This window comes from Pelophylax lessonae (assembly GCF_965119305.1).
Source record: "Pelophylax lessonae genome assembly, chromosome: 3".
In the NCBI taxonomy this organism is placed as follows: domain Eukaryota; kingdom Metazoa; phylum Chordata; class Amphibia; order Anura; family Ranidae; genus Pelophylax; species Pelophylax lessonae.
Window position 1 is genome coordinate 392858076 of NC_138770.1, and position 26345 is coordinate 392884420.

At 43.0% G+C, this 26345-nt stretch overlaps 1 protein-coding gene across 1 annotated transcript in view; it reads left to right on the forward strand.

Annotated features, from left to right (window-relative positions):
- Window positions 1-3656: 3656 nt before the first annotated feature.
- The window catches only part of SOBP (sine oculis binding protein homolog), a 285798-nt gene continuing 263109 nt past the window's right edge, over window positions 3657-26345 (forward strand). The window contains exon 1 of the mRNA XM_082249219.1: window positions 3657-4005. Coding sequence (XP_082105345.1) covers window positions 3910-4005 — 96 coding nt within the window. The 5' untranslated portion in view covers window positions 3657-3909. The remainder of the gene's footprint in view (window positions 4006-26345) is intronic.

Sequence of the window (26345 nt, forward strand, 5' to 3'; positions counted from 1 at the left end):
TATGAAGCTGTAAATCTCTCCTGTCTATCAAGGCGTGCATCTCCCCTGTCTATGATGTGTACATTTCTCCTGTCTATGAAGGTGTACATCTCCTCTCTATGAAGGTGTACATCTCCTGTCTATGAAGCTGTACATCTCTCCTGTCTATGATGTGTACGTTTCTCCTGTCTATAAATGTGTACATCTTCTGTCTATGAAGGTGTACAACTCTTGTCTATGAAGGTGTACATTTCCTGTCTATGAAGGTGTAAATCGCCTTTCTATGAAGGTTTACATCTCTCCTGTCTATGATGTGTACGTTTCTCCTGTCTATGAAGGCGTACATCTCCTGTCTATGAAGGTGTACATCTCCTGTCTATGAAGGTGTACATCTCCTGTCTATGAAGGTGTACATCTCCTGTCTATGAAGGTGTACATCTCCTGTCCATGAAGCTGTACATCTCCTGTCTACGAAGGTGTACAACTTTCCTGTCTATGAAGGTGTGCATCTCCTGTTTATGAAGCTGTACATCTCTCCTGTCTATGAAGGTGTACATCTCTCCTGTCTATGAAGGTGTACATCTCCTGTCTAAGAAGCTATGCATATCTCCTGTCTATGAAGCTATACATCTTTTGTCTATGAAGGTGTACATCTCCTTTCTATGAAGCTGTATATCTCTCATGTCTATGAAGCTGTACATCTCTCCTGTCTATGAAGGTGTACATCTCTCCTGTCTATGAAGGCGTACATCTCCTGTTTATGAAGCTGTACATCTCCTGTCTATGAAGCTGTACATCTCTCTTGTCTATGAAGGTGTACATCTCTCCTGTGTATGAAAGTGTACATCTCTCCTGTGTATGAAGGTGTACATCTCTCCTGGCTATGAAGCTGTACACCTCCTGTCTATGAAGGTGTACATCTCCTGTGTATGAAGCTGTACATCTCTCCTGTGTATGAAGGTGTACATCTCTCCTGTGTATGAAGGTGTACATCTCTCCTGTGTATGAAGGTGTACATCTCTCCTGTGTATGAAGGTGTACATCTCTCCTGGCTATGAAGCTGTACACCTCCTGTCTATGAAGGTGTACATCTCCTGTGTATGAAGCTGTACATCTCTCCTGTCTATGAAGGTGTACATATCTTCTGTGTATGAAGCTGTACATCTCTCTTGTCTATGAAGCTGTACATCTCTCCTGTCTATGAAGGTGTACATCTCTCCTGTGTATGAAGGTGTACATCTCTCCTGTCCATGAAGCTGTACATCTCCTGTCTATGAAGGTGTACATCTCCTGTGTATGAAGGTGTACATCTCTCCTGTGTATGAAGGTGTACATCTCTCCTGTGTATGAAAGTGTACATCTCTCCTGTCTATGAAGGTGTACATCTCTCCTGTCTATGAAGGTGTACATCTCCTGTGTATGAAGGTGTACATCTCTCCTGTGTATGAAGGTGTACATCTCTCATGTGTATGAAGGTGTACATCTCTCCTGTCTATGAAGGTGTATATCTCTCCTGTCTATGAAGGTGTATATCTCTCTGAAGGTGTACATCTCCTGTGTATGAAGGTGTACATCTCTCCTGTGTATGAAGGTGTATATCTCTCCTGTGTATGAAGCTGTACATCTCTCTTGTCTATGAAGGTGTACATCTCTCCTGTGTGTGAAGGTGTACATCTCTCCTGTGTATGAAGCTGTACATCTCTCCTGTGTATGAAGCTGTACATCTCTCCTGTGTATGGTGTACATCTCTCCTGTGTATGAAGCTGTACATCTCTCCTGTGTATGAAGGTGTACATCTCTCCTGTGTATGAAGGTGTACATCTCTCCTGTGTATGAAAGTGTACATCTCTCCTGTGTATGAAGGTGTACATCTCTCCTGTGTATGAAGGTGTACATCTCTCCTGGCTATGAAGCTGTACACCTCCTGTCTATGAAGGTGTACATCTCCTGTGTATGAAGCTGTACATCTCTCCTGTCTATGAAGGTGTACATCTCTCCTGTGTATGAAAGTGTACATCTCTCCTGTGTATGAAGGTGTACATCTCTCCTGTGTATGAAGGTGTACATCTCTCCTGGCTATGAAGCTGTACACCTCCTGTCTATGAAGGTGTACATCTCCTGTGTATGAAGCTGTACATCTCTCCTGTCTATGAAGGTGTAGATCTCTCCTGTCTATGAAGGTGTACATCTCTCCTGTGTATGAAGGTGTACATCTCTCCTGTGTATGAAGGTGTACATCTCTTCTGTGTATGAAGCTGTACATCTCTCTTGTCTATGAAGGTGTAGATCCCTCCTGTCTATGAAGGTGTACATCTCTCCTGTGTATGAAGGTGTACATCTCTCCTGTCCATGAAGCTGTACATCTCCTGTCTACGAAGGTGTACAACTTTCCTGTCTATGAAGGTGTACATCTCCTGTGTATGAAGGTGTACATCTCTCCTGTGTATGAAGGTGTACATCTCTCCTGTGTATGAAGGTGTACATCTCTCCTGTCTATGAAGGTGTACATCTCTCCTGTGTATTAAGGTGTACATCTCTCCTGTGTATGAAGGTGTACATCTCTCCTGTCTATGAAGGTGTACATCTCTCCTGTCTATGAAGGTGTACATCTCCTGTGTATGAAGGTGTACATCTCTCCTGTGTATGAAGGTGTACATCTCTCCTGTGTATGAAGGTGTACATCTCTCCTGTGTATTAAGGTGTACATCTCTCCTGTGTATGAAGGTGTACATCTCTCCTGTCTATGAAGGTGTACATCTCTCCTGTCCATGAAGCTGTACATCTCCTGTCTACGAAGGTGTACAACTTTCCTGTCTATGAAGGTGTACATCTCTCCTGTGTATGAAGGTGTACATCTCTCCTGTGTATGAAGGTGTACATCTCTCCTGTGTATGAAGGTGTACATCTCTCCTGTGTATGAAGGTGTACATCTCTCCTGTCTATGAAGGTGTACATCTCTCATGTGTATGAAGGTGTACATCTCTCCTGTGTATGAAGGTGTACATCTCTCCTGTGTATGAAGGTGTACATCTCTCCTGTGTATGAAGGTGTACATCTCTCCTGTGTATGAAGGTGTACATCTCTCCTGTCTATGAAGGTGTACATCTCTCCTGTCTATGAAGGTGTACATCTCTCATGTGTATGAAGGTGTACATCTCTCCTGTGTATGAAGGTGTACATCTCTCCTGTGTATGAAGGTGTACATCTCTCCTGTGTATGAAGGTGTACATCTCTCCTGTGTATGAAGGTGTACATCTCTCCTGTCTATGAAGGTGTACATCTCTCCTGTCTATGAAGGTGTACATCTCTCCTGTCTATGAAGGTGTAGATCTCTCCTGTGTATAAAGCTGTACATCTCTCCTGTCTATGAAGGTGTAGATCTAAGTGAAGATGCTGTTAGGTAGGGTTAAGAAAGCGGGTGTAGTGATGTGAGGCACACAATCCCTGTGTATACCTCAGATGTGTCTTGGCTGGAGAAAGGAGCACATCCCCGATCAGTACACATAGGGGCAGAGGAGAAGATGATTTTGGCATCCTCTGGCTCCTCCCCTTCTCTCCCAGTCTGGGAGGGGCTAACCCCCTCTGCCGTTCCACACAAGGAGCTCTCTCTGTCTCTCCTCCCTCTCTCGTACAGTCACACAAACGTACACACACACAGACACACACCGACAGCACTACACACGGCACACACACCTACAATATAGCGGCGGTGGCGGCGGTGTGAGGACTAATGCAGAGAGAAGCGGAAGATGGCTGATGTGACAGAGGGGCACCCTGAGCCCAGCAGCCTGGCACCCCCTGCCCTCCCCCAACTCTTCACCATCCCTCAAGCCTTTCACCTCTAAATCCAGAGGGGGGATCGCCACTTCACTCCCCTGCACGTCCACTTTACTTCCCGCAGCCATTTCATCAGCACAAAGTCTAGAAGACATGGCAGAGATGGAGAAAGAGGGGAGACCCCCCGAAAATAAAAGGAGCAGGAAGCCTGCACACCCGGTGAAGAGGGAGATCAATGAGGAGATGAAGGTAAGGTACCTACCTGCCTGCCAGGGAAATGTCATTTGGTGTCAGATGGATCGGAGGTGTCAGCCCCGCCTCTTGTCAGAGGACTGGAGCTGACACATCGCTCCGTACACTGGGCACAGTACTACAGGCGGTCAGTGTACAGTCCTATGACAACTACAGCCATCTGATTGGGAAAGTCACCCATTGCTATCTATCTTTGTGTGTATTGGCACTTTTCCTTCCAGGGTGGCAGTGCTGTGTGCAGTGGCTGTGTACAAGCATGGCCACCCAGATGTGCTCCAGAGGTTGGACTGACTCTACTACTATACAAGCTGATGGCTGCTGGGGAAGCCCTGGGTATCTCTGCTGTCATTTGTCGGGATCTAAGCGCTGATAAACACTTTAATATGGTCACTGCATGGATCCTGAAGTATCAATCATAAACCAGTCCACAAATCTCAGCCACTGAAATCCAATGTCACCTGCTTTCCCATGCCATCCCATCATGGGGTTTCTAGCTTTTTAAATCTGCAGCATTCATTAAAATAAGGCTTGATCTTGCCATTAAGGTAATTGTTTAGTTATCTGTTATAGGGTGATAACTGTTTTCCTGTTGTTCTTCTGCATGGGCACCCTGTCACACATACTTTATTGTCATAGGTGTGCACAGGCTGTCACACATACTTTATTCTCATAGGTGTGCACAGCCTGTCACATGTGCTTTATTGTCATAGGTGTGCACAGCCTGTCACACATACTTTATTGTCATAGGTGTGCACAGCCTGTCACACATACTTTATTGTCATAGGTGTGCACAGCCTGTCACACATACTTTATTGTCATAGGTGTGCACAGCCTGTCACATGTGCTTTATTGTCATAGGCGTGCACAGCCTGTCACACATACTTTATTCTCATAGGTGTGCACAGCCTGTCACACATACTTTATTGTCATAGGTGTGCACAGCCTGTCACATGTGCTTTATTGTCATAGGCGTGCACAGCCTGTCACACATACTTTATTGTCATAGGTGTGCACAGCCTGTCACACATACTTTATTGTCATAGGTGTGCACAGCCTGTCACACATACTTTATTGTCATAGGTGTGCACAGCCTGTCACATGTGCTTTATTGTCATAGGTGTGCACAGCCTGTCACACATACTTTATTGTCATAGGTGTGCACAGCCTGTAACACATACTTTATTGTCATAGGTGTGCACAGCCTGTCACACATACTTTATTGTCATAGGTGTGCACAGCCTGTCACACATACTTTATTGTCATAGGTGTGCACATCCTGTCACATGTACTTTATTGTCATAGGTGTGCACAGCCTGTCACAAATACTTTATTGTCATAGGTGTGCACAGCCTGTAACATGTGCTTTATTGTCATAGGTGTGCACAGCCTGTAACATGTGCTTTATTGTCATAGGTGTGCACATCCTGTCACCCTTTTGCTCATACTTTATAGTCATAAGTGTGCACCGCCTGTCACCCTGTCACACATACTTTATTGTCATATGTGTGCACAGCCTGTCACAAATACTTTATTGTCATAGGTGTGCACAGCCTGTCACACATACTTTATTGTCATAAGTGCACAAAGCCTCTCACACATACTTTATTGTCATAGGTGTGCACAGTCTGTCACACATACTTTATTGTCATAAGTGTGCACAGCCTGTCAGCATACTTTATTGTCATAGGTATGCACAGCCTGTCACACATAATTTATTGTCATAGGTGCGTACAGCCTGTCACACATGCTTTATTGTCATAGGTGTGCACAGCCTGTCACACATAATTTATTGTCATAGGTGTGCACAGCCTGTCAGCATACTTTATTGTCATAGGTGTGCACAGCCTTTCACATGTACTTTATTGTCATAGGTGTGCACAGCCTGTCACACATAATTTATTGTCATAGGTGTGCACAGCCTGTCACGCTGTCACATGTGCTTTATTGTCATAGGTGTGCACAGCCTGTCACACATAATTTATTGTTTTACGTGTGCTCAGTCTTTCACCCTGTCACATGTACTTTATCGTCATAGGTGTGCACAGCCTGGCACCCTGTCACACATACTTTAATGTCATAGGTGTGCACAGATTAGTGCATCAGGGTTTGCACCCCAAATCTCAAACATATTTGTGTGTGTTTGCATGTGTATATATACTGACCGTGTTAGCAGAGCAATGGACAGTGTCATTAGGGCAGAGATTGGTGTCAGTAGGGCAGTGGACAGTGTCAGTAGTTTTTTATTTTTATTTTTTTTTATATATTTTTTTTTTTGGAGCCCTATAAGGGGGCTTTGGAGAAAGATCAGGGGTTTAAACAGGGGGAATCAAAGCGGTTTCCCTTTTGTTCTGATGTGTTGTCACCCATATCACATACCCCCATATGAATATTAGGAGCATAAGGTGCCAACACATAGGGGATTGGTTTACTAAAACTGGAGAATGCAAAATCTGATGCAGCTGTGCATGGTAACCAATCAGCTTCTAACTTCAGCTTGTTCAATTAGGCTTTGGCAATAAAAACTGGAAGCTAATTGGTTTCTATGCAAAGCTGCACCAGATTTTGCACTCTCCAGTTTTAGTAAATCAACTCAATAATGTAGAGGTATGGTTCGCCATTGTTACTATCAGGCAGTTGGTCCAGAGAGTTGATATCCAGCAGATCAGCAGTGCTGAGATGCAAAGAAGGATGAAAGAAAATGAAAATAATGCTTGGTGATGTCACCATGAAGAGTGACAACTGTTTCCTTATTGTTATCCTGCGTTGTCACCCTGTAACACACACTATTTAGTTGATGCGTCCACACGTTGTGCAGTCATGGTCAACCATTGTTACTATCTGTTGATTTAGAGCAATGATGCACAGAGAGTCCTGGAGTGATTGCATGAAGATATTATTCTCCTGGGTTGTCACCTTGTCACATGTCCCCTTATGGATACTACCAGTGTAATGTGTTAATGTGCTTGGTCCACCGTTGTCACTATCAGACAGTTCAAAGCAATGATATGCAGCCATTGTTGGAGTTAAACCATGTGTACAGGACAGGTACTTCCTGTTTTAGGGTGACAGCCCCAATTTTCTCCTGCGTTGCCACCCTGTCATACCCACCCTTATTGATGCTACAAGTGGAATGAGTCACCACACATTGTAAAGGCTTGGCCAGCAGTTGACATTATCAGTCAGTCCAGAGCAATGATATGCATACAGTGCTGGAGTGAGTACATGTAGACAGGACTGGTATTTCCTGTTGTTGGTTGACAACTGTTTCCCCTATGTCGTGCTGGGTTGTCACCGTGTCACACACCCCCTCTTATCGAAACTCCATGTGTAACGAGTAGACACACCTTGTGATGGCTTGCTCCACCGTTGTCATTATCAGGCAGTCAGTCCAGAGCAATGATATGCATACAGTGCTGGAGTGAGTACATGTAGACAGGACAGGTATTTCCTGTTGTGGGTTGACAACTGTTTCCCCTATGTCCTGCTGGGTTGTCACCCTGTCACACACCCCCTCTTATCGAAACTCCATGTGTAATGAGTAGACACACCTTGTGATGGCTTGCTCCACCGTTGTCATTATCAGGCAGTCGGTCCACAGCAATGATATGCATCCAGTGCTGGAGTAAGTACGTGTAGACAGGACAGGTACTTCCTGTTATGGGGTGACAACTGTTTCCCCAATGTTCTGCTGTGTTGTCACCACTATGGATACTACGTGTGTAATGGGTAGATACGCAGGCTTGGTCCACCTTTGTCACTATCAGGCAGTCAGTCCAGAGCAATGATATGCAGAGAGTACTGGAGTGAGTACATGTAGACTGAAAATTGCTAAAAGGGAATGGAGAAGATCAGCAGTGCTGAGATGAAAAGAAAGATGAAAGAAATTGAAGGAAAAACAAAACAAAACAAAAACAAAAAACAAAGGGTGATTGTTTGTAAACTTTGCTCTTTAGCAAACTAAAATAGATGGGATCGCTGGACAATTCCATCTCTATCATGGTTTTCATTGGAAAGCATTCCCGGGTTTAGTTATTTCAATCTGGTTGCAGTCAGGGTAACTTTATAATATTGACAGATGTGTCTATACTAATCAGGGACTGGCTGTTTTTCTGCACCCCCCAGAGAGAACAGTCCTTTTTCTTCCATCAGTTCCTGGGAGGCCGCTTGTATTATTTCTGGTTACAAAACATTATGTATTAATTGAAATGGTTAATTATAGCTCTGCACGCCCCCCTCCCGGGCTGCTTATATCTATCACATTGTCATTGGCTGCCTAAACCCCCGCTTAATGTGATCTATATGGATTGCAGCTTTTAACATAGGGGCTAGAATTACAAATTAGCTAATTTTAATCAAAACATGTGAAATGTTATCCTGGCTGGATATAAAGGCTGACTGTGCTGGATCCTCTGGGTTTGTTTTGTTTATTTTGGCTGCAGGCGCTCTCAGTGGTTTGGGAGATAGTTGTTCTTCATAGCAGATGTTTGTCTGAACTAGTGGGGATGAAACAAAAACAACATTGTAAGGGGGGAAATTACACCATTTTTAAATGGTGCTTAGTATTTAAAAAAAAAAAGTCAACTTTAGGGTAGTTTATAGACTTGCTGGTACTCTGGTGTAACTGGTCAGCATGTGTACTCAAATATACAGTAGCAAATGGGTTAGGTACACATGGCAAAAAAAGAATCTCAAAAGTTAGTTATATATTTTTAATGTTTATATATATATATATATATATCCCATGGTTGCCACCGCACACAAGTCAGGAATAAAAAATAGGCTTGGATGCACTGCAAAGACTGTAGTCAGTGCATATAAACCAAAAGAGAGAGCAGCACTCACCGGGTCTTAAAGGGGGAACGCACGATAACAGTTTTATTTTGACGTTTCGATGAGGCACAAGCCCGTCTTCCTCAGAAAGATGAGTTTGTGCCCTGTCAAAATGTCGAAATAAAACTTTTATCGTGTGTTCGCCTTTCAAGACCTGTGAGTTCCGCTCTCTCTTTTGGTATTTATATATATATATATATATATATATATATATATAAATATATATATATATACACACACACACATATATATATATATATAGTCTACAGGAAAGGTAAACAGCACTCAGTCGTCTTGCAGGTGCAAACATTCAGGCCCTCCCACAGGCCACATATGAGAAAAAAGTCCAGGATTGCTGCACACTATATTTATTGAAAAAGGGAAAAAATATATACAAATAGATATTTGACTGATATCTATTTGTATATATTTCTTCCTTTTCAATAAATATAGTGTGCAGCAATCCTAGACGTTTTTTCTTATCTATCTATCTATCTATCTATCTATCTATCTATCTATCTATCTATCTATCTATCTATCTATCTATCTGTCTGTCTGTCTGTCTGTCTGTCTGTCTGTCTGTCTATCTGTCTGTCTGTCTATCTATCTATCTATCTATCTATCTATCTATCTATCTATCTATCTATCTATCTGTCTGTCTGTCTGTCTGTCTGTCTGTCTGTCTGTCTGTCTGTCTGTCTGTCTGTCTATCTTTATATATATATATATATATATTATATATATATATATATATATATATATATATATATATATATATATATATATATATATACATACTGTTACCCTTAGAAGCCAATCGGATTTAAAGATTAACTGCAACTACTTTTTTGCCATTTATGGCTGAGATTTCCAGTTCTGACTGTAGAGGGCCATTTGCTGTATCTTACCCTCCGTTCCTAAGCGTTGCATTGTTTTCACCCAAAGCAAGGCATTCTGTGATTTGGAGGAAAAACAGATGAACGTTACAATCTCCCCTCCTCCAATTACAGAATGGCTTGCAAGGCTTTTTCTGAATGGAGAACGGGGTACAGCAAGTGGTCTACTGTGATTAGTGTGCCACAGCCGGTACTGGAAACCTCAGCGCTGGACATGCTGTGGTGTCAGGAGAGTGTGGGGGTCAATGAAATTAAAGATCACCTTGCATGATAGAATCTGATACAATCTCCTTTAGATCTAACGAGTATGCAGTCCAAGAGCCTCCCTGCTTTTTTTGTTCTTACTATATGCAAAAACTTCTTAATGTATCTCTGTATACTGATATTTTGGTATGCAAAAGAAAGTCATCGGGCCGATCTGACATCAAATCCCATGCTAAATCAGAGCCTTTTGCAGGTAACGGCACTGTCTGAATCTGTGCAACGCCGACTTTGCGATGCCACACTCATTCCCAAAAGTAGTTCCTGCTCTACTTTTGGCAACTTTGGGGCGATTTAAATAGACATCTGTGCAGGAACCCACACAAATTGCCCCTGAAGTTGGACTGGAATGCCAGTTTGAAATCATGCAAACTCACACGATTTCAAACTCGCATTCAGTGTGAACCTAGACTTAATGCTGAATACTAAAGTGTTCATATATTGTAATGTTTCCTGTTTAGCAATATCTCTAAATAAGCAGTTTGTAAAAAGAACCTGCCTGGTTATATAAATTGAGGTGGCTATGATAGATCTAAAGTTGATTACAGTCAGATTGTAATGTGTATGGTGACCCTAACATGGGTGCTCAACCTATGGCCCTCCAGCTGTTGCGGAACTATAAGTCCCATCATGCCTATGCTTTTGGGAGCCATGCTTGTAACTGTCACAGGTGTTCTATCAGAATATCACTACCTATCAGATTCTGCAACTGGAAGTGACATACGAACTAGTAACATGGGTGTGCTCTTGACCAGAGTTCTTGAAAAGTGCCACATCCCTTAGTAATGCAGAAATTGGGAGGGTTCCCCTGGGGTGGGATTTTTTTTAGGCACAAAGATTTGAAAAAATATAATTAAGATTCTAATATTTTATTAAACGTGAATATACAAAATACGAACAAGCACAGGACAAGTTACTAGTAGTACTAGTAGTAGCAAAGCTAGTAGAATAAAGGCCCGTACACACGTACCGATTGTCGGCCGTAAATATTCGGCCAACGACCGATCGGCCGATTGTAGGCTTGTTAGTATGATGCTTCCGACAGCCGACAGCGCATTTTCGGCCGAACAGAATCTGTTGTGCAGGCATAAAAATTTTTGTATGCCGACACCAGAACGGCCGATTGTTCGCCAGTCAGTACAGAATTCGGCCGACAATCAGCAGATTTGCAAGACTGGGCATGCTCAGAGAAGAAAAAACACACGGAAAGCTAACCATCACATGACATCACTTCTGCAGTCGGCTGTTGTTGGCCGACAAAATTTGTGTGCAGTCTTTTGGCACTTTTCAGCGGACAGGACAGCACCGGACAAAAGACGGCCGATCGGTCGGCCGACGATCGGTACGTGTGTACGGGGCTTTAGTTACTGCGCATGCGCCATGCGTTCCAATAGGTTTCCTAATGGGATAGAACACGAAGCAGAGGCGGACATCTTCTTACACCCTCGCAAGTCTTGAATTTAACATTTATTTTAGCAATAAACTCACCTTATATACTGAATCACAGTATTTCATTTGTATTATTATTGTATTATAGTAAGTATAGTGAGAAACCTGCAGGCAGAAGGTAGCGACGGCCATCTTGGTACACCCCGCACTGCTCAGCAACAAACTGATTATACAGTGAAATAGACTATTGCACTCGGTCGCGGTGACCACCTTCTACCTGCAGGTTTCCCACTATACTTATTAGAATACAATAATAATACAAATGTAGTACTGTGATTCAGTCTATAAGGTGAGTTTACTGCTAAAATCAATGTAAAATTCAAGACTTGTGTGGGTGTAAGAAAATGTCCGCTTCTGCTTCGTGTTCTGTCACATTAGGAAACCTATTGGAACGCATAGCGGTCATGTTTGAATGCATGGCGCATGCACAGTAAGTTGTCCTCGTCCGAACGTCACTCCTGGTTGCAGAATCTGATAGGTAGCGCTATTCTGATAGAACACCGGCTTACAATGCCTCATGAGACTTGTAGTTCTGCAGCAGCTGGAAGGCCCCAGGTTAAGCATTCGTAACAGACGCTGCAGCACCCAGACATGGGGCACATGTCATTAGTGGTCATTTATTTATTTTTTTAACTGTGTCAATGTACAACAACAGTTTTGGCCAGAGTTCGGCTTTAGTAGCCAAGTGTAGTTGGGCTGATGAAGGGATGATTTCGGATTGGTTGCTGCACGTTTCCCTATGGTCATTGATATGATAGATAGAATTATGAACAGTGTACTGTGCCTTGCAGAGAAGTGGACCACTATGGTAACTACGCAGAGACTGCACATGTTTCCATCCTTGCCCTCCTGGATCTCCGAATGCACCAACAACATACTGGATACAGCATTTGCTACAAAATGTCAAGAAGGACACAATGTGCTCTTGTGCACTTTCATATCTGTAATGTTCAAAAAGCCTGGCTATGTTTCCCTTCATCTGAACAGCTTTCATCTGGGCTAGTGTAAAATAAGCCTCAGTAAGTAATCACTGCAGAGCAGAAAGAAAGGAATGTATACAGCAATAGACGGTCTAAGCTGTAAAAACTGAAACCTGAGCACTGGCCACAGATCATGTATCAAGGCTTTAAGGTAGGGGAAATGAAAGAAATGAAGGAGAAGGGAAACACGAGAGTGGGAATGGAAAAGTCAGCTTGGAAAGTGAAGGGGTAGGAGGAGGCCCTCCTCAGGGAAATTTGGCCCAGGGATTAGGGAATTTTATCATGGTGTACAGTGACCTACTCATGTTTCAAACCACATTGGATTGAATTGCTTGTGCCTGCTAACAGAAGAAAAAGAACTGGTGTGCAGGCTGATGCCCCCTTCCACCTCCTAACAGTCATGAAAAGATCAGTGTGCGTGCTTAACTCTTTCACATCTTCTTGCAGAAGAGAAGGGGTTAAACCGTAACCCGTACGGCTAGAAAAGTCAGCGTGGTGATTTTATGTTTTGTATCAGATCTGTGCTAATCATACTGACAGACACCTAGCATCTTATACACTACAGTGATTTTTACAGGCAATTATGTGCCGTGATCAGCGGTGACTACACTTTACAGGATGGCTGCAGGATTTGGGAGGCATGCTACATGCTTTGGCAGCCAGTACTTTGATGGTTTAGGCCAGGAACTGAGTACAGTAGTATTCAGTATGTATATACACAGGTAGAGTACGAGTAGGGACTGGCTACATAGGGATTACTTTGACTCAGTTGGCCAGCTTGAGCATGTATGGCAATAAATGCAAACTTAGAATTCCTGTTTTTTTAAGGGCCCTTTCACACGGGCGCTCCGTATGTCCGCAAATCATCCTATTTTTTTTGCGGATGATTTACGGGCCTTAATGTATTTCAATGGCATTGCGGATGTCAGCGGAATACCATCCACTGACATCCGATTTTCGTCCTTTCAGTTCTGTTCCGTTTTTTGTAACGGAACAGAACCCTATTTTTCCTCTGTTCAAAAAACGGAAAGGAAGGAAAATCGGATCTCAGCGGTGTCATCCGCTGACATCCGCAATGCCCATAGACTTACATTATGTCCGTATATCATCCACAAACTGATGGGATGATATGCGGACATATGGAGCGGATGACACAATTGTCATCCGCTCCGTGAAAGAAAAAAAAAAAAAAAGGACCTGAGCGGAGCCAAAAAACTGATTGCCCGTGTGAAAGAGCCCTAAAGGTCTACTATGAACATGTTAGGGTTAACATGTGGATATACCTCTTTGTATCTCATGTGTTGAATATATGAAAGCTTTCTAGGACCCGAGCACAGACATATCTCCATTTCCTCTGAATAGTGCAGGTTAGTGATTAAGTCCCCGTTCACACTGGGGTGACCTGTGAGGCGACCTGGTCGCCTCACAGGTCGCCGTAGGTCGCCTTCCATAGGGAAGCTGTGGACCCGTTCTAATAGGAGCGACACAAGTCGCTCCGACTTAGAAAAAGGGTCCGGAGCTTCTTTGGGGCGACCCGGAGCGACCGTCATAGACTTCAATGTTATGAAGTCCGTGCCGGCCGCTCCGAGGTCGCGGCCCGCTGCTCGCACCGCGACCTCGGAGCCCCGGGAAGTCGGATCGCCCCAGTGTGAACGGGGCCTAAGAGGGCAGGGGTGACTGAAGATGCTGAATCATTCTTTAGTCCCAGTTCACACATATGCGATGCAGGAACCCTACGAATCCACTGCGGGTTCCCGCAGGGCACTCAACTTGCAGGCAGTTCACACTGCCATATAGGAATCGCTGGGGGGTGTCAATACAAAGTTAACGACACCCCCAAATCAGTTCGCATATCGCAGTCAGTTCGGACATGAATTGGATCACATAGGTGTGAACACCTATGTGATCTGATTCTGGTGCAGACCAAAAAAAGGGTCCTGTACGAGTTTAGTTCGAATGCGATGCAAATTCAGCCATACAATCTGTATGGCTGAATTCACAACGCACAGACATCGCATGTGATTTGCAGAGCAGTGCAGAGCAGAGCAGAGCAGCGATGTCATACGTGTGAACCGTCACTGATAGGTGAAAATAATATTGCTCTCTGAGCTGTAACATCCTTGTGTGTATATACACTGATCAGCAATAATACTATTAGCACTGACAGGTAAAGTGATAAACATTGATTATCTCCTTACAATGGCATCTGAAAGTGGGTGGGATATATTGGGTAACGAGTGAACATGTTGCCTCTGAAGCGGATGTGTTGAAAGCAGAAAAAATGGGCATGTGTAAAGTATTGGAGTGACTTTGAAAAGGGTCAAATTGCAATGTCTAGACCAGTGTTTCTCAACTTTTTTTTTTTTCTGTCAAGGCACCCTTTTAAAATTATGGACAATCTCGAGGCACCCCATTCTAAAATGTAAAAACTATTCTAATAGTTTTACATAATGCAGCAACATCCACACAAGTAGGATGCCCAACAATAGAGGTGATTTATTCTTCCAAAGCAAGTATACTTTTGCACATTGGTACTGACTAGTATTACAATCTTTCTCTTCTCCCTCTGTTTTCCTCCATCACTCAGCTAATGTAACCCCAACACTGATGGAGAGGGGCAGAGGAGGGTCAAGCAAGGATGCTATGCAGGCCACTGACATCCTCTGTGTCAGCTGATGATACTATTGGTCGTTAGGATGCTGACAGCTAGAAGGTTGTAATGGTGCACAATGAAAACCTGTGGCTTTGTGTAACTAAAAGGCAGGCTTAATCCACACGCTGGGTTGTATACAATTTCTGGGCAATTTTTTAGGCATTTTGCCAAGGCACCCCTGAAGAAATCTCAAGGCACCCCAGGGTGCCTGGGCACCCTGGTTGAAAAAGGCTTGTTTAGACGACTGGGTCAGAGCCCCAGGCTCCAACTCTGCAGTTCTTGAGGGATGTTCTCGGTCTGCATTGGTCATGACCTACCAAAAGTGGTCTGAGGAAAGGAAACCAGAGAACCAGCGAAAGGATCATGGGCAGCCAAGATTTATTGATACACATAAGGACTGGCATGTGTAGTCCGATCCAATAGAAGAGCTACTGTCTTTTAAAAATGCTAATGCTGGTTCCGATAGAAAGGTTTTAGAACACACAGTGCATCGCAGTTTGTTGTGTATGGATCTGCATAGTCACAGACCAGTCAAGATTCCCATGTTCACCTGTGGCCGCAGCCAAAAGTGCTTACAATGGGCATCTGAGCATCAGAACTGGACCACAGAGCAATGGAAGAAGGTGGCCTGGTCTGAAGAATTCAAGAATGGTTTGAGGAGCACAAAAACATGTTCGAGGTGTTGACTTGGCCTCAAGCATGTGTGGGATGTGCTGAAAAATAAGTTCGATCCATGGAGGCCCCAACTCGCAACTTACAGGACTTAAAGGATCTCCTACTGACGGCTTGGTGTCAGATACCACAGTATACTTTCAGATGTCTACTGGAGTTAATGCCTCGACAAGTTATGGTGGGTGGTCATAATGTTATGGTTGATCAGGGTATACACACACACACACACACACACACACACACATATATATATATATATATATATATATATATATATATATATATATATATATATATATATATATATATATATATATAAACCAAAAGAGAGAGCAACACTCACAGGTCTTGAAAGGTGAATGCAGGATAACGATTTTATTTCGACGTTTCAACCAGGCACAAGCTCATCTTCCTACGGTGTTTGCTGTGCACCCGGGCCCATTTTTTCCCCCTGAATTGTGTGCGGTAGCAACCATTGGATATCACTATATGTATATATATATATATATATATATATATATATATCCCTAGGTATGTCATATTTTAACCACTTAAGCCCCGGAGGGTTTGGCTGCTCAAAGACCAGGCCCTATTTTGCGATTCGGCACTGCATGACTGTAGCAGACAATTGCATGGTCGTCCGACTTTGTACCCAAATGAAATTGACGTCCTTTTTTTCCCCACAAACAGAGCTTTCTTTTGGTGGTATTTGATCACCTGTGCGATTTTTACTTTTTGCGCTATAATCAAAAAATAGCGACAATTTTGAAAAAATAACAATATTTTTCACATTTTTTTATATGAAATTCTCAAAAGAATAATGTAAAAATCAAAATTTTTTAATATTTTAGGCCAGTTTGTTTTCTGCTACATATTTTTGGTAAAAAAAATCGCAATAAGCGTATTTTGATTGGTTTGCACAAAAGTTTGTTTACTAACTACAGGAAAGATTTATGTCATTTTTATTGTTTTTTTTTAACGAGTAATGGCGGTGATCTGCGATTTTGTTTTGCGGGACTGCGACATTACGGCGGACAGATCGGACCTGACTGACATGTTTTACACTTTTGGGGGTACCAGTAACATTACTACAGTAATCAGTGCTATAAATATGCACTGTTATGGCGCTTTTCCACTGCATGGAACCGAACGGTTCGGCTCACTTTTGTGCTTTTCCACTGCTGGTACCGCATGGTACGGTGTAGGAACGGTTCGGTACAGTACGGTGCGGCAGCGCTTTTCCACTACATGGAACTGAACGGTACGGCTTGCTTAAACTTTACCACCTCAGTTGTGGCTCCAACAGGGCCGTACCGGTACCATATCCCACAATCCTTTGCATGCAGCCTTGACTGTTTGTCACTACTAGCCACTGATTGGTCAGGGAATCATTGTTATCCCACCCGCTTACTTTAGTGGAAAAGCAAACCATACCAAACCGTACCGAACCGCTCCAACACCGTACCATGCGGTACCATGCAGTGGAAAACCAAACCGGGCCAAGCAGGGTCAAGCAGGGCTGAGTAGAGCCAAGCCGGTACTTGCAGTGGAAAAGTGCCATTACTGTAAAAATGACACTGGCTGGGAAGGGGGTTAACTTTATTGGTGATCAGTGGGTTAAATGTGTCCCTAGGGGTGTGATTCTAACTGTCAAGGGGCGTGGCTTGTTAGATCATAAGAGAGACATACGATCCTACATAGCAGGATCGCATAGCCTCTGTCATGATCTAAGGGAGAATGACAGACGGCTGTGTTTACATCAGCCGTCTGCCTTTCTCCCTGTCCTGAGCAAGATTGCGAGTGGCCAGCGGACATCGGAGCTGCCGGTCACTCGCGCGGGGATGTCACTGAATGAGCGGGGGCGGGAGCGTGCCTCCACCGGCGCGGGCTCGCCCCTTACAGGCTCCTGGGCGAGCGACGTAGTATTACGTCTGTTTGCCCAGGAGCGGCTGACTGCTGCAGTAAATATACTGTAGGCGGTCGGAAAGTGGTTAAGGTAGTTACATTTTTCTAACTTGGACCACTGTAACTATGTATATACCATACCTGGCCAATTCCACTGGAAGCTGGAAATCACTGAAGAAGACACAGCTACTACAATGATTTTTTGCTTCAGGGTCCCGTGCTGAGCAGCTGGCTTGATGCATTCTGAATGTAGGAGGTTGGCCTCCTAGCACAGGTGCCATTCAGAGAGTGCATTGCATTATCTGAATAAATGCAAAGTGTTCTGTTATTGGACAGAGGACATGCAGGGTGGTGAACGGCACCCTTTGCCAATCAGCCTACCTATCAGATTGGCCACTTAGCATGGGACCTGGAAGCAAGTGGAAATTACTGGAGTAGTGGTGTCTGCTTCTGTGATTTCCAGATTCCAGGGGCACCAGGTGTGGTATATGCACAGTTACAGTGGTCCAAGTTGGCCCAATGTACCTATGTAAAAATTTACTATACCTGTCATTAATTTTTAAGACAGTCTGGACAGTGCCATTATTAGCCCCTACTCACACCCGAGGACTTTGAAGAGTGATTTTGAAGTGTCACCAAACTCTGCTCAACGCTTGACATCAGAGTTTTCATTATATTCACTGGCAAGAATCACACCTGAGCGTAGTTTTATTGAAACTTGAAACTGGTCGCTTAAAAAATGTATATAAGCTTGTTTTTTGGGGCAGAGGCACATGTTTTGGGTGTAGTGTGCATTCTTCAAGTTATTTCCTATAGTAACCAGCTTTCCATTGGCTAAAAATAAAAATGCTCAGACCTGAAATGTGTGCAAAAACGCCTGTGTAGGTGTTAGAAAAATGGCCTGAAAAACAACTAAAGACATTCAGCTTAAGTGTGAATGGGGCCAATGTCTGTTTTACATCTGTAAGAATTTTCACTATGGTTGAAAACTGGCATATGTTGCAATTTCATAAAGTCAGATATAATGTTTCATTTTTTGTTATCATTGGTGTGATGTACATGAAAGTTGTAACAAATTTAAACTTGATACAAGACAACACTGTGTACAAAAAGTACATGACTCTGCATAGTTTTCTCATATTGTATTTCAATGGAGAAACAAAAAAAAAAAAAAAAAGGTCTGTTTGCCTTAACCTGACCTTTATCACATTTCTCTTCTTCAGCCAGCATGCTCGCATTGCTCCTCTTCACTTTCAGCAGCACAAAGAAAATAATTCAAAATCAATGATATTTATATAAAACTTGTAATGCCTATCAAAGTAGAATAAGCACCATATAATCTTTAGCACATCCAAGTTTATACGATTTTGTATTTTAAATCTTCAATGTGTAAAGGCTTATTTAAAAAGCAAATATAAGCTGTACTGACATTGGGGGGAAAGACCTTACCCTACAGGAAATCACAATTTGGTGACTCATCCAAAGCCATGCAATTGGCTCCACTCTATGGATCTTCTAATGATGATAGTTAAAGTGGAATTCTAGCCTAACACTAAGGCAGCCCAAACTTGATTGTATGAAAGAAAACTGACCTAATTCCCCCATCCACACACTCTGTACAACCGCAGTGCCTATACATGGATCATAATTCGGCAAGTCCCTACCGAACCAGACTAATTTTGGTCCATGAACTGTATGTTAAGCTTAAAGTGTTACTAAACCCATTATACCTGATCTCCCACCGTACACAGAACATAAAAATTCAACAGTTTTAGTAAATTTAAACTGCTAAATACCTTTTCTTGTCAGCAGTACATAGCAGTCTTGTGACTTCTATCGGTGTCTGGTTAAAGTTTGTAGGAGGAGTTTTCATTCTCCCCTGATTGTCCTATGAGCCTGCAGGACCACTCACCCTTTGTCTAGACAGTGCTGATTGGCCCTGTGCTGATCACATGTACTCTCCCAAACACTCTCTAGCAATACACACCCAACTGAACATGTGCAACCTTTCCCCTAGCCCCTGTTCCAACAGCAGGTGAATTGGGAACTTTGGAAGAAGGGGAGGATCAGAGGAGACAGGATCACACAGCCTTTTTACACAATATTATCCCCTTAGGTTCCGCAGTGAGTATAACAAGCATGGTCTACTGCATATACAGACTCATTTTACTGTTGTGGGTTTAGTAACAATTTAACTATGCTTAAAAATGCCCCCCCCCACCCTCTTGCAACCACACCCCCACCATCATGGGTCATGGGAGTCTATAAGTGATATCACAGCTCCCAGAATTTTCAGCCATTGTTGAGTGCTCTGCCCTCTCCCCTGCAGCCGCCACTCACTGGCACAGGGGAGCTTAATGGTAAAGTCCCAAAACGTTTTTGGTTATCATTTGGTGCATTATTATTTTTATTATAAAGGATTTATATAGCGCCAAATGTGTGGTGCTGTAAAAAATAAGGGGAGACAGTAAAGTTAAAATACAATTCAAGATAAGAGGGTTAGGAGGATCCTGCCTGCTCAAGAATTTGCAATCTAAAGGGGGTGGCAAGTAAAACAAATAATAATAAATGTGTATAGATACGTTTTTCAAGAAAGAAAAAAAGGCACTTGTAAAGCTGGCCATACATTGATCATTGATGGTTCAGTAGCCAAATTTCGATCAGTGTGTGGACGTTCCCACTCTACTGAAGTTGATGGCTGATAGTTTGATCTACTTCAATTGAAGGGACATGTATGTTTCCTTTTTGTATAATCTTTATTTTATTTTCAAAGAAGAATAACATGAAGAGAACATTACATAAAAAACATTGTCAACCTGTGGTCAGGGATCACATATATTTCAACAGCCCCATGTATGCAAATCTGGTATACACAAAAAGAATAAGGGGGTGTGTTATACTTCATTTAGTAAAAACAGAAAAAACTTGAAAAACAAATAAAGGAGAAGAAAAAAAATGGGAGGGGGGGGAGGAGGTAAAAAGGAACGATAGCTCCAAGTAAGCAATCTCAAACATATTTGAAACATATTTACTGACATTCTAGGTTTCCTAGCATTGAGAGGATAGCTCTGAGGTACCCTCAATTGAGTGATACCAACCCAAACGAAAACAGTGCAACCTCCGCTTGAAGACAGTACCACGTACACCCTACACCCTTTCCCCCCTCCCGTGTTCTCTGCTGCACCTCCCTCCATGGGTCTGTAAGTGAAACCGTTTTACCATGTGCATAGCCCAGTGTGGTGATCCTGGGGTTTAAAAACGGCACTGTTCTTCCTCATTCATGGACACTTTCATGGATCAGAATGGTTCATGTTGGTCAGGCATCATAAGGCTTCATGCACATTTGGCTGTCATTTACCATAGCTGTGGAAAAACACAAAATCAAGCCACGATTTTGTTGTGTTTTGCATTTTCCCATGCCCGGCAGTCAAAGTGTTCCTATCCTGTACGTGATTCTTCCACGTTCAGGAAGGGGAGGTTGAGGGAGGTTGAACCTTACCTAACCGCAGCAGCTCAGAAAACGATGCTATACTACTATACATATACTCTGCTATATTGCTGTAGATCAGTAGTTCTCAACTCCGGTCCTCAGGACCCACTAACAGGCCAGGTTTGCAAGATAACTGAAATACATCACAGGTAATATCATTTGCTGCTCAGTGATTGCAGTATCAGTATTCTAGTCTACATCTCCCCAAGGTAATACTTAAAATCTGGCCTGTTAGTGGGTCCTGAGGACTGGAGTTGAGAACCACTGCTGTAGATGGACACATAGGCTGTTATGGAGTTGAGTTTAGTAGCTTTGGCAAAAAAACATCAAAAGCTCTTAAACTCAAGTTTAGGAGCTGCTAGTGTACAGGAAGCCTTAAATGAGTATAAAATGAAAACATAAAATGGATCCAAAATCTTGATATTTTTCAGATAAAGTGGAATTCCAGCTTAACCTCAACTACTCCTAAAACTGCCCCCTCTTCCCTCCTAACACCTATGCTTACTAACCTGTGTAAGGGCTCTTTCACACGGGCGTTCCGTATGTCCGTATATCATCCTATTTTTTTGCGGGTGATATACGGACATAATGTATGTCAATGGAATTGCGGATGTCAGCAGATGACCATCCGCTGTCATCCGATTTCCGTCCTTTCAGCTCTATTCCGTTTTTTTTTTGGAACGGAACAGAACCCTATTTTTCTTCCGTGTAAACAACGGAATGGATGCAAAATCAGATGTCAGCGAAGTCACCCGCTGACATCCGCAATGACCATAGACATACATTATGTCCGTATATTATCCGCAAACGGATGAGATGATATGCGGACATACGGAGCGGATGACACAAATGTCGTCCGCTCCGTGAAAAAAAAAAAAAGTGCCGGAGCGGATTGCAATGTGGTCCGCTCCGTGTGAAAGAGCCCTTAGAAAAATGTACAGTAGATAATTTCCTATTTTCAGGCTGCTCCGGATCGGTCATGCGATCCTCCCAGCTTCAGCTAGTGGTGGCTGCAGGGGAGAGAAGAGAGCTGTCCGTCAACAGCTAATTACGCCAGGAATGGTGACATCATCCATAGGCTTCAATGGTCTATCCTTTGTCGGTGCTCCCTCCTCCCCCCTGTAGCCACGCTGGCTGTCACAGGGAGATCACGGGACCGGACCAGACCAGATAATAGGTAAATATATATACCTTTCTTACACGGGTTAGTTAGTCTAGATGTTAGGGGGGGGGGGGGGGGAGTTTTTTTAGAAGTAGTTAGTGTTAAGTTGGAATTCAGCTTTAATTTCAGTGAGGCTAGATATGTTAGGCTCTGTGATTTTTAGGTGTTTGGTAGATGAAACCAAAGAAATAGCATTACCATGCACAATGCCTTTGCTAATTATAGCCTAAATATGTCAAACATATACAGTATGTTTTGCCATGAGGGTTCTTCATGTATAAGGCTAGGTGCCTTATAAAAAATTATGTGCATTCCCGGAACGCTCGTCCCCTTGCAGCCATTAATAGTTATTGGTACCCCAGCTAACCTTGCTAACACACACACCAAAATGCATGGTAACAAAGTACCTTACCCTAACACACCCTGTATGGTGTGAACAGAGCCTAATAAAACACATACAGTATACATGTGTCTATATAGGCCAGGTCACTGACACTGACCAAGGATCCAGTGAGCAATTAAAGTACAATCAATGTCTAAGGCTAGGTTTCCACTAGTGCGGCTACGAAGTCGTGCTACTTCTAGCACGACTTCGTAGCAAAAGTAAACCGCGGCTTCAGTTAGACTTGTCCCTCATATATAGAGGGAAGTCGCGCTCAAAAGTAGTACACGATTTACTTTTGAGGTCGCGGCAACTGAAGCCGCGGCAGTGGAAACGGGCCCCATTGAAAACAATGGGTTTTGACTTGCTGTGCGACTTGACATGTGTCAAGTCGCACCGCAAGTCGCACTAGTGGAAACCGAGCCTTATACATAAAAACCTAACAATACCAGTTACAACTGATTTCATGAAATCAAAAAGTTATAGGGTAAATATAAAGAATAAACAACACTGCAACATTATTGATTATCATAGACTATAAAATAGTAAAACATGCTAATTGTATAGATGTAGTTAACAACTGCTACCATGTCAAAACCTGTTGTATATACTTGACACATTACCATTTAAATATAGCCAAACCACCTGACATATCCATGTCATTGTTTGTTTCGTCTTTGGCCGAAATGGAGTACAAAATAGTATCTCACAGTTCAATTGTCTGAGATGTCTAGAAGTCCCTGCATGCGCTGGGACTGCTTTGCAACTTTCTTATACCGAGTGACCTCAGCTATGGAATGGAACCTGGAAATACTTTCCATGTTACATGAGAACACCACGAAAAGATTTTGACATGATGAGATTGCCTTGATTTTCATTTGAAAGTATAATTGATGTTCAAATATTTGATAATGGAAATCCCATTGCAACCTCCATCCATAATACACGTTTAGTTAGGAAATAAATTATTATTATTTACATCTATTAAGGGGGCACAAATGCTGGTCACCATAGAGATTCACAATTATGTCCTTATGACCCCATCCTATACTCTATGGTGCCCATAAAAATGGTTCCCAGGGTGTAAGGATATAGTGTGAGCTGGCAGTACATTGTAATTTTCAGTGTTTTTAGAGCATCAGTGCCACATTAAAATGCCTATCAAGGTTTCCGGTGATTATAGACGTGCTGCTGTGATAAAAGCTCTGTGTGTAATGCTGCCCTGGTGTCTTCTAATCACTAGGAAATAATTCTTCTGCATAATGAAGAAGCTCAACCCTGGATACTTCTAAGTATACAGAGTGGAACAAGCGTCTGCTTGAGGGGGGTGGATGCAGTATGCTGTTGGCAGGCTACCAGTAAGACCTGTGTAAAGTGTGACAGTGGGGTGGCAGTAACTACGGTGTAATACACTACTAGGTCATTCCAATAGTAATTCATATACTGCTGGTGAAACAACCAATATATTGTGATGTTCTAGGAAATAAATAATAAATAATTGAATATCTTTTACTTCTAGAATCAGATTCTGTCCAAAATTCTGGTGGACATCTTTGCTTACAGAAGTCAAAGGCTTGACTTCTGTAATACAGCAAAGCTTATAAAGGCAGAGAAGAACAATTTTATGAAGATCCAAGTGCTTGACCTGATTCAATTTGCTAAGCATTCAGCATACAGTTAGTAGGCTGGGGGAATCAGGCAGACCCCTGTACTACATTGTTGATGATAGATGTGAAAAACATTTTACAATTAAATTGTATACTTCCGCTTTAAATAGTCCTAACCCCCTGACATGCCACATTTTGCATGTCATTTTTTTTTGTGGGGGGAGCGGATACCTAGTTATGACAGGTACCCGCTCCCACTTCCGCTCGGAGCGCCGCGGCGCCCTGAGCGGAAGTTCTCCTCTCTCCCTCCCTCCCTGCAATCTTCTGGGACACGTCAGAGGTGCCAGAAGATTGCCGGCCAATCACGACGCATAGCGCAACTCGCGCATGCGCAGTGCGTACCCGGCTGTGAAGCCGCAAACTGTCACAACCGGGTGCCCACATCAGTGATGCCGGCACCGCAGAACAGAGAGGGAGAAGACGGCGCATCGCTGGACCGTGGGACAGGTGAGTGTGCGGTTAGGCTGGAACTCCGCATTAAGATGTATTCCAACTAAATGTGGTAACCTAGTGGTCCATTTAATAAAGTGGAAGTAAACCCATTGATTTAACAGTTTCAAAAAACAGTTACATTGCTGTCAAATTGGTTGTGCTCTCACCCAAAATGTCAAACCACAACCAATGGCTGGTGTCATAACTGATCACATGTGCAGCACCATGGCAGTTGAAGATTAAACAGAGGCCAAGATGGCAGCTTCCTTGGCTGAAAACGATAGGAGGGTTTACTTCCACTTAAGGCAGTGTTATGGACATACCACAACAATAGAGCAGAAAAAAAAAATGTAACCGCACATTTTTAAACCACAGTGATTCGAGTTCTTAAAGTTGAACTTTACCCATAACAACTAGATAAAAATAATGTTCTTTAGCAAGGAACATATATTCCACATTCATAATTAGGCTACCAAAATGAGTGTGCGCTGTATATTGCCTCCAGCATTGCTCCTGTTTCTTCTTGATAGAGGCTGCCATTTTGCTCAAGCCTCAGAGCCCATGAGCAGCAGTAAATCTTTAGGCTATCAGCAGATCTGTCTCTAGTGGCTTTGATTTTTGGCACAATGCTAAAAATGGGAGAGCTACTGAGCATGTGCAGGGCAGGGTGAGACAGTGTATTACTGGATTTTAAACAGTATAGGCACCTATTTGTAATGTTTTACATAGCTATACCTGTAAAATAAGCCAGCCTGAAGTGATCTAGCAGGACTTAATTTCTTGACTAATGCAGTAGCGTCGCTATGGGGTTGTGGAGGGTACGGACCGCACCCGGGGAACACCTGCCAGAGGCGTGATACTTTCAAGTTTTGGCCATCTCACCCGACTTTTGGACGCACCGGTGGCTGTGTAGGGTGTGATGTCATCCCACCGTGTGTGGGCAGGGAGTCACGGTGCTCTGTGCGGCCAAGGGCCCATGATTACCACCATAACAGGCATATAAATAATCCTCTCTGGGCTTAAAGTCCCGGGAGTGTTTATTAGGCTGCTTACTTGCTTCAAACCACTCCAGGATTTACATATGCAAACCACGATCTTATTATCAGGTAAGCTGTTTGGGCTGGACCATGCTTATTTATGCATTAAAACATCCGAGACTGGTCTTATCCATGCAATGGCATTTAGAGACATTCTACTTTATTTGATCTTTCCAGACTGCTGAGCATTCATTATAGAATATCTGTCCATCCATCCATTTTGTAAATGGCCTATGCAAATATAGAACTGCCAGCAGCTTACAAACACTATATAATAATACACACTGTGCCTTTATCAGGAATTGTGACCCGCGCCAATGCACTAACCTGCTCAGTGCTCTACTGCTTTGTCCTGCTATCACAGGCAGGGCAGAGCACTGTAGCAAGCTATCTAGGGGGGAGAAGTGAACACTTAAAATAAACTACTAGCCTGCTCAGAGCCCAAAAGTTTAAACTTTGAGTTCTGTTATTTTTATATGAGATTGTTATTCAAATTTCCTAGTTGCTTAACCACTTCTGGA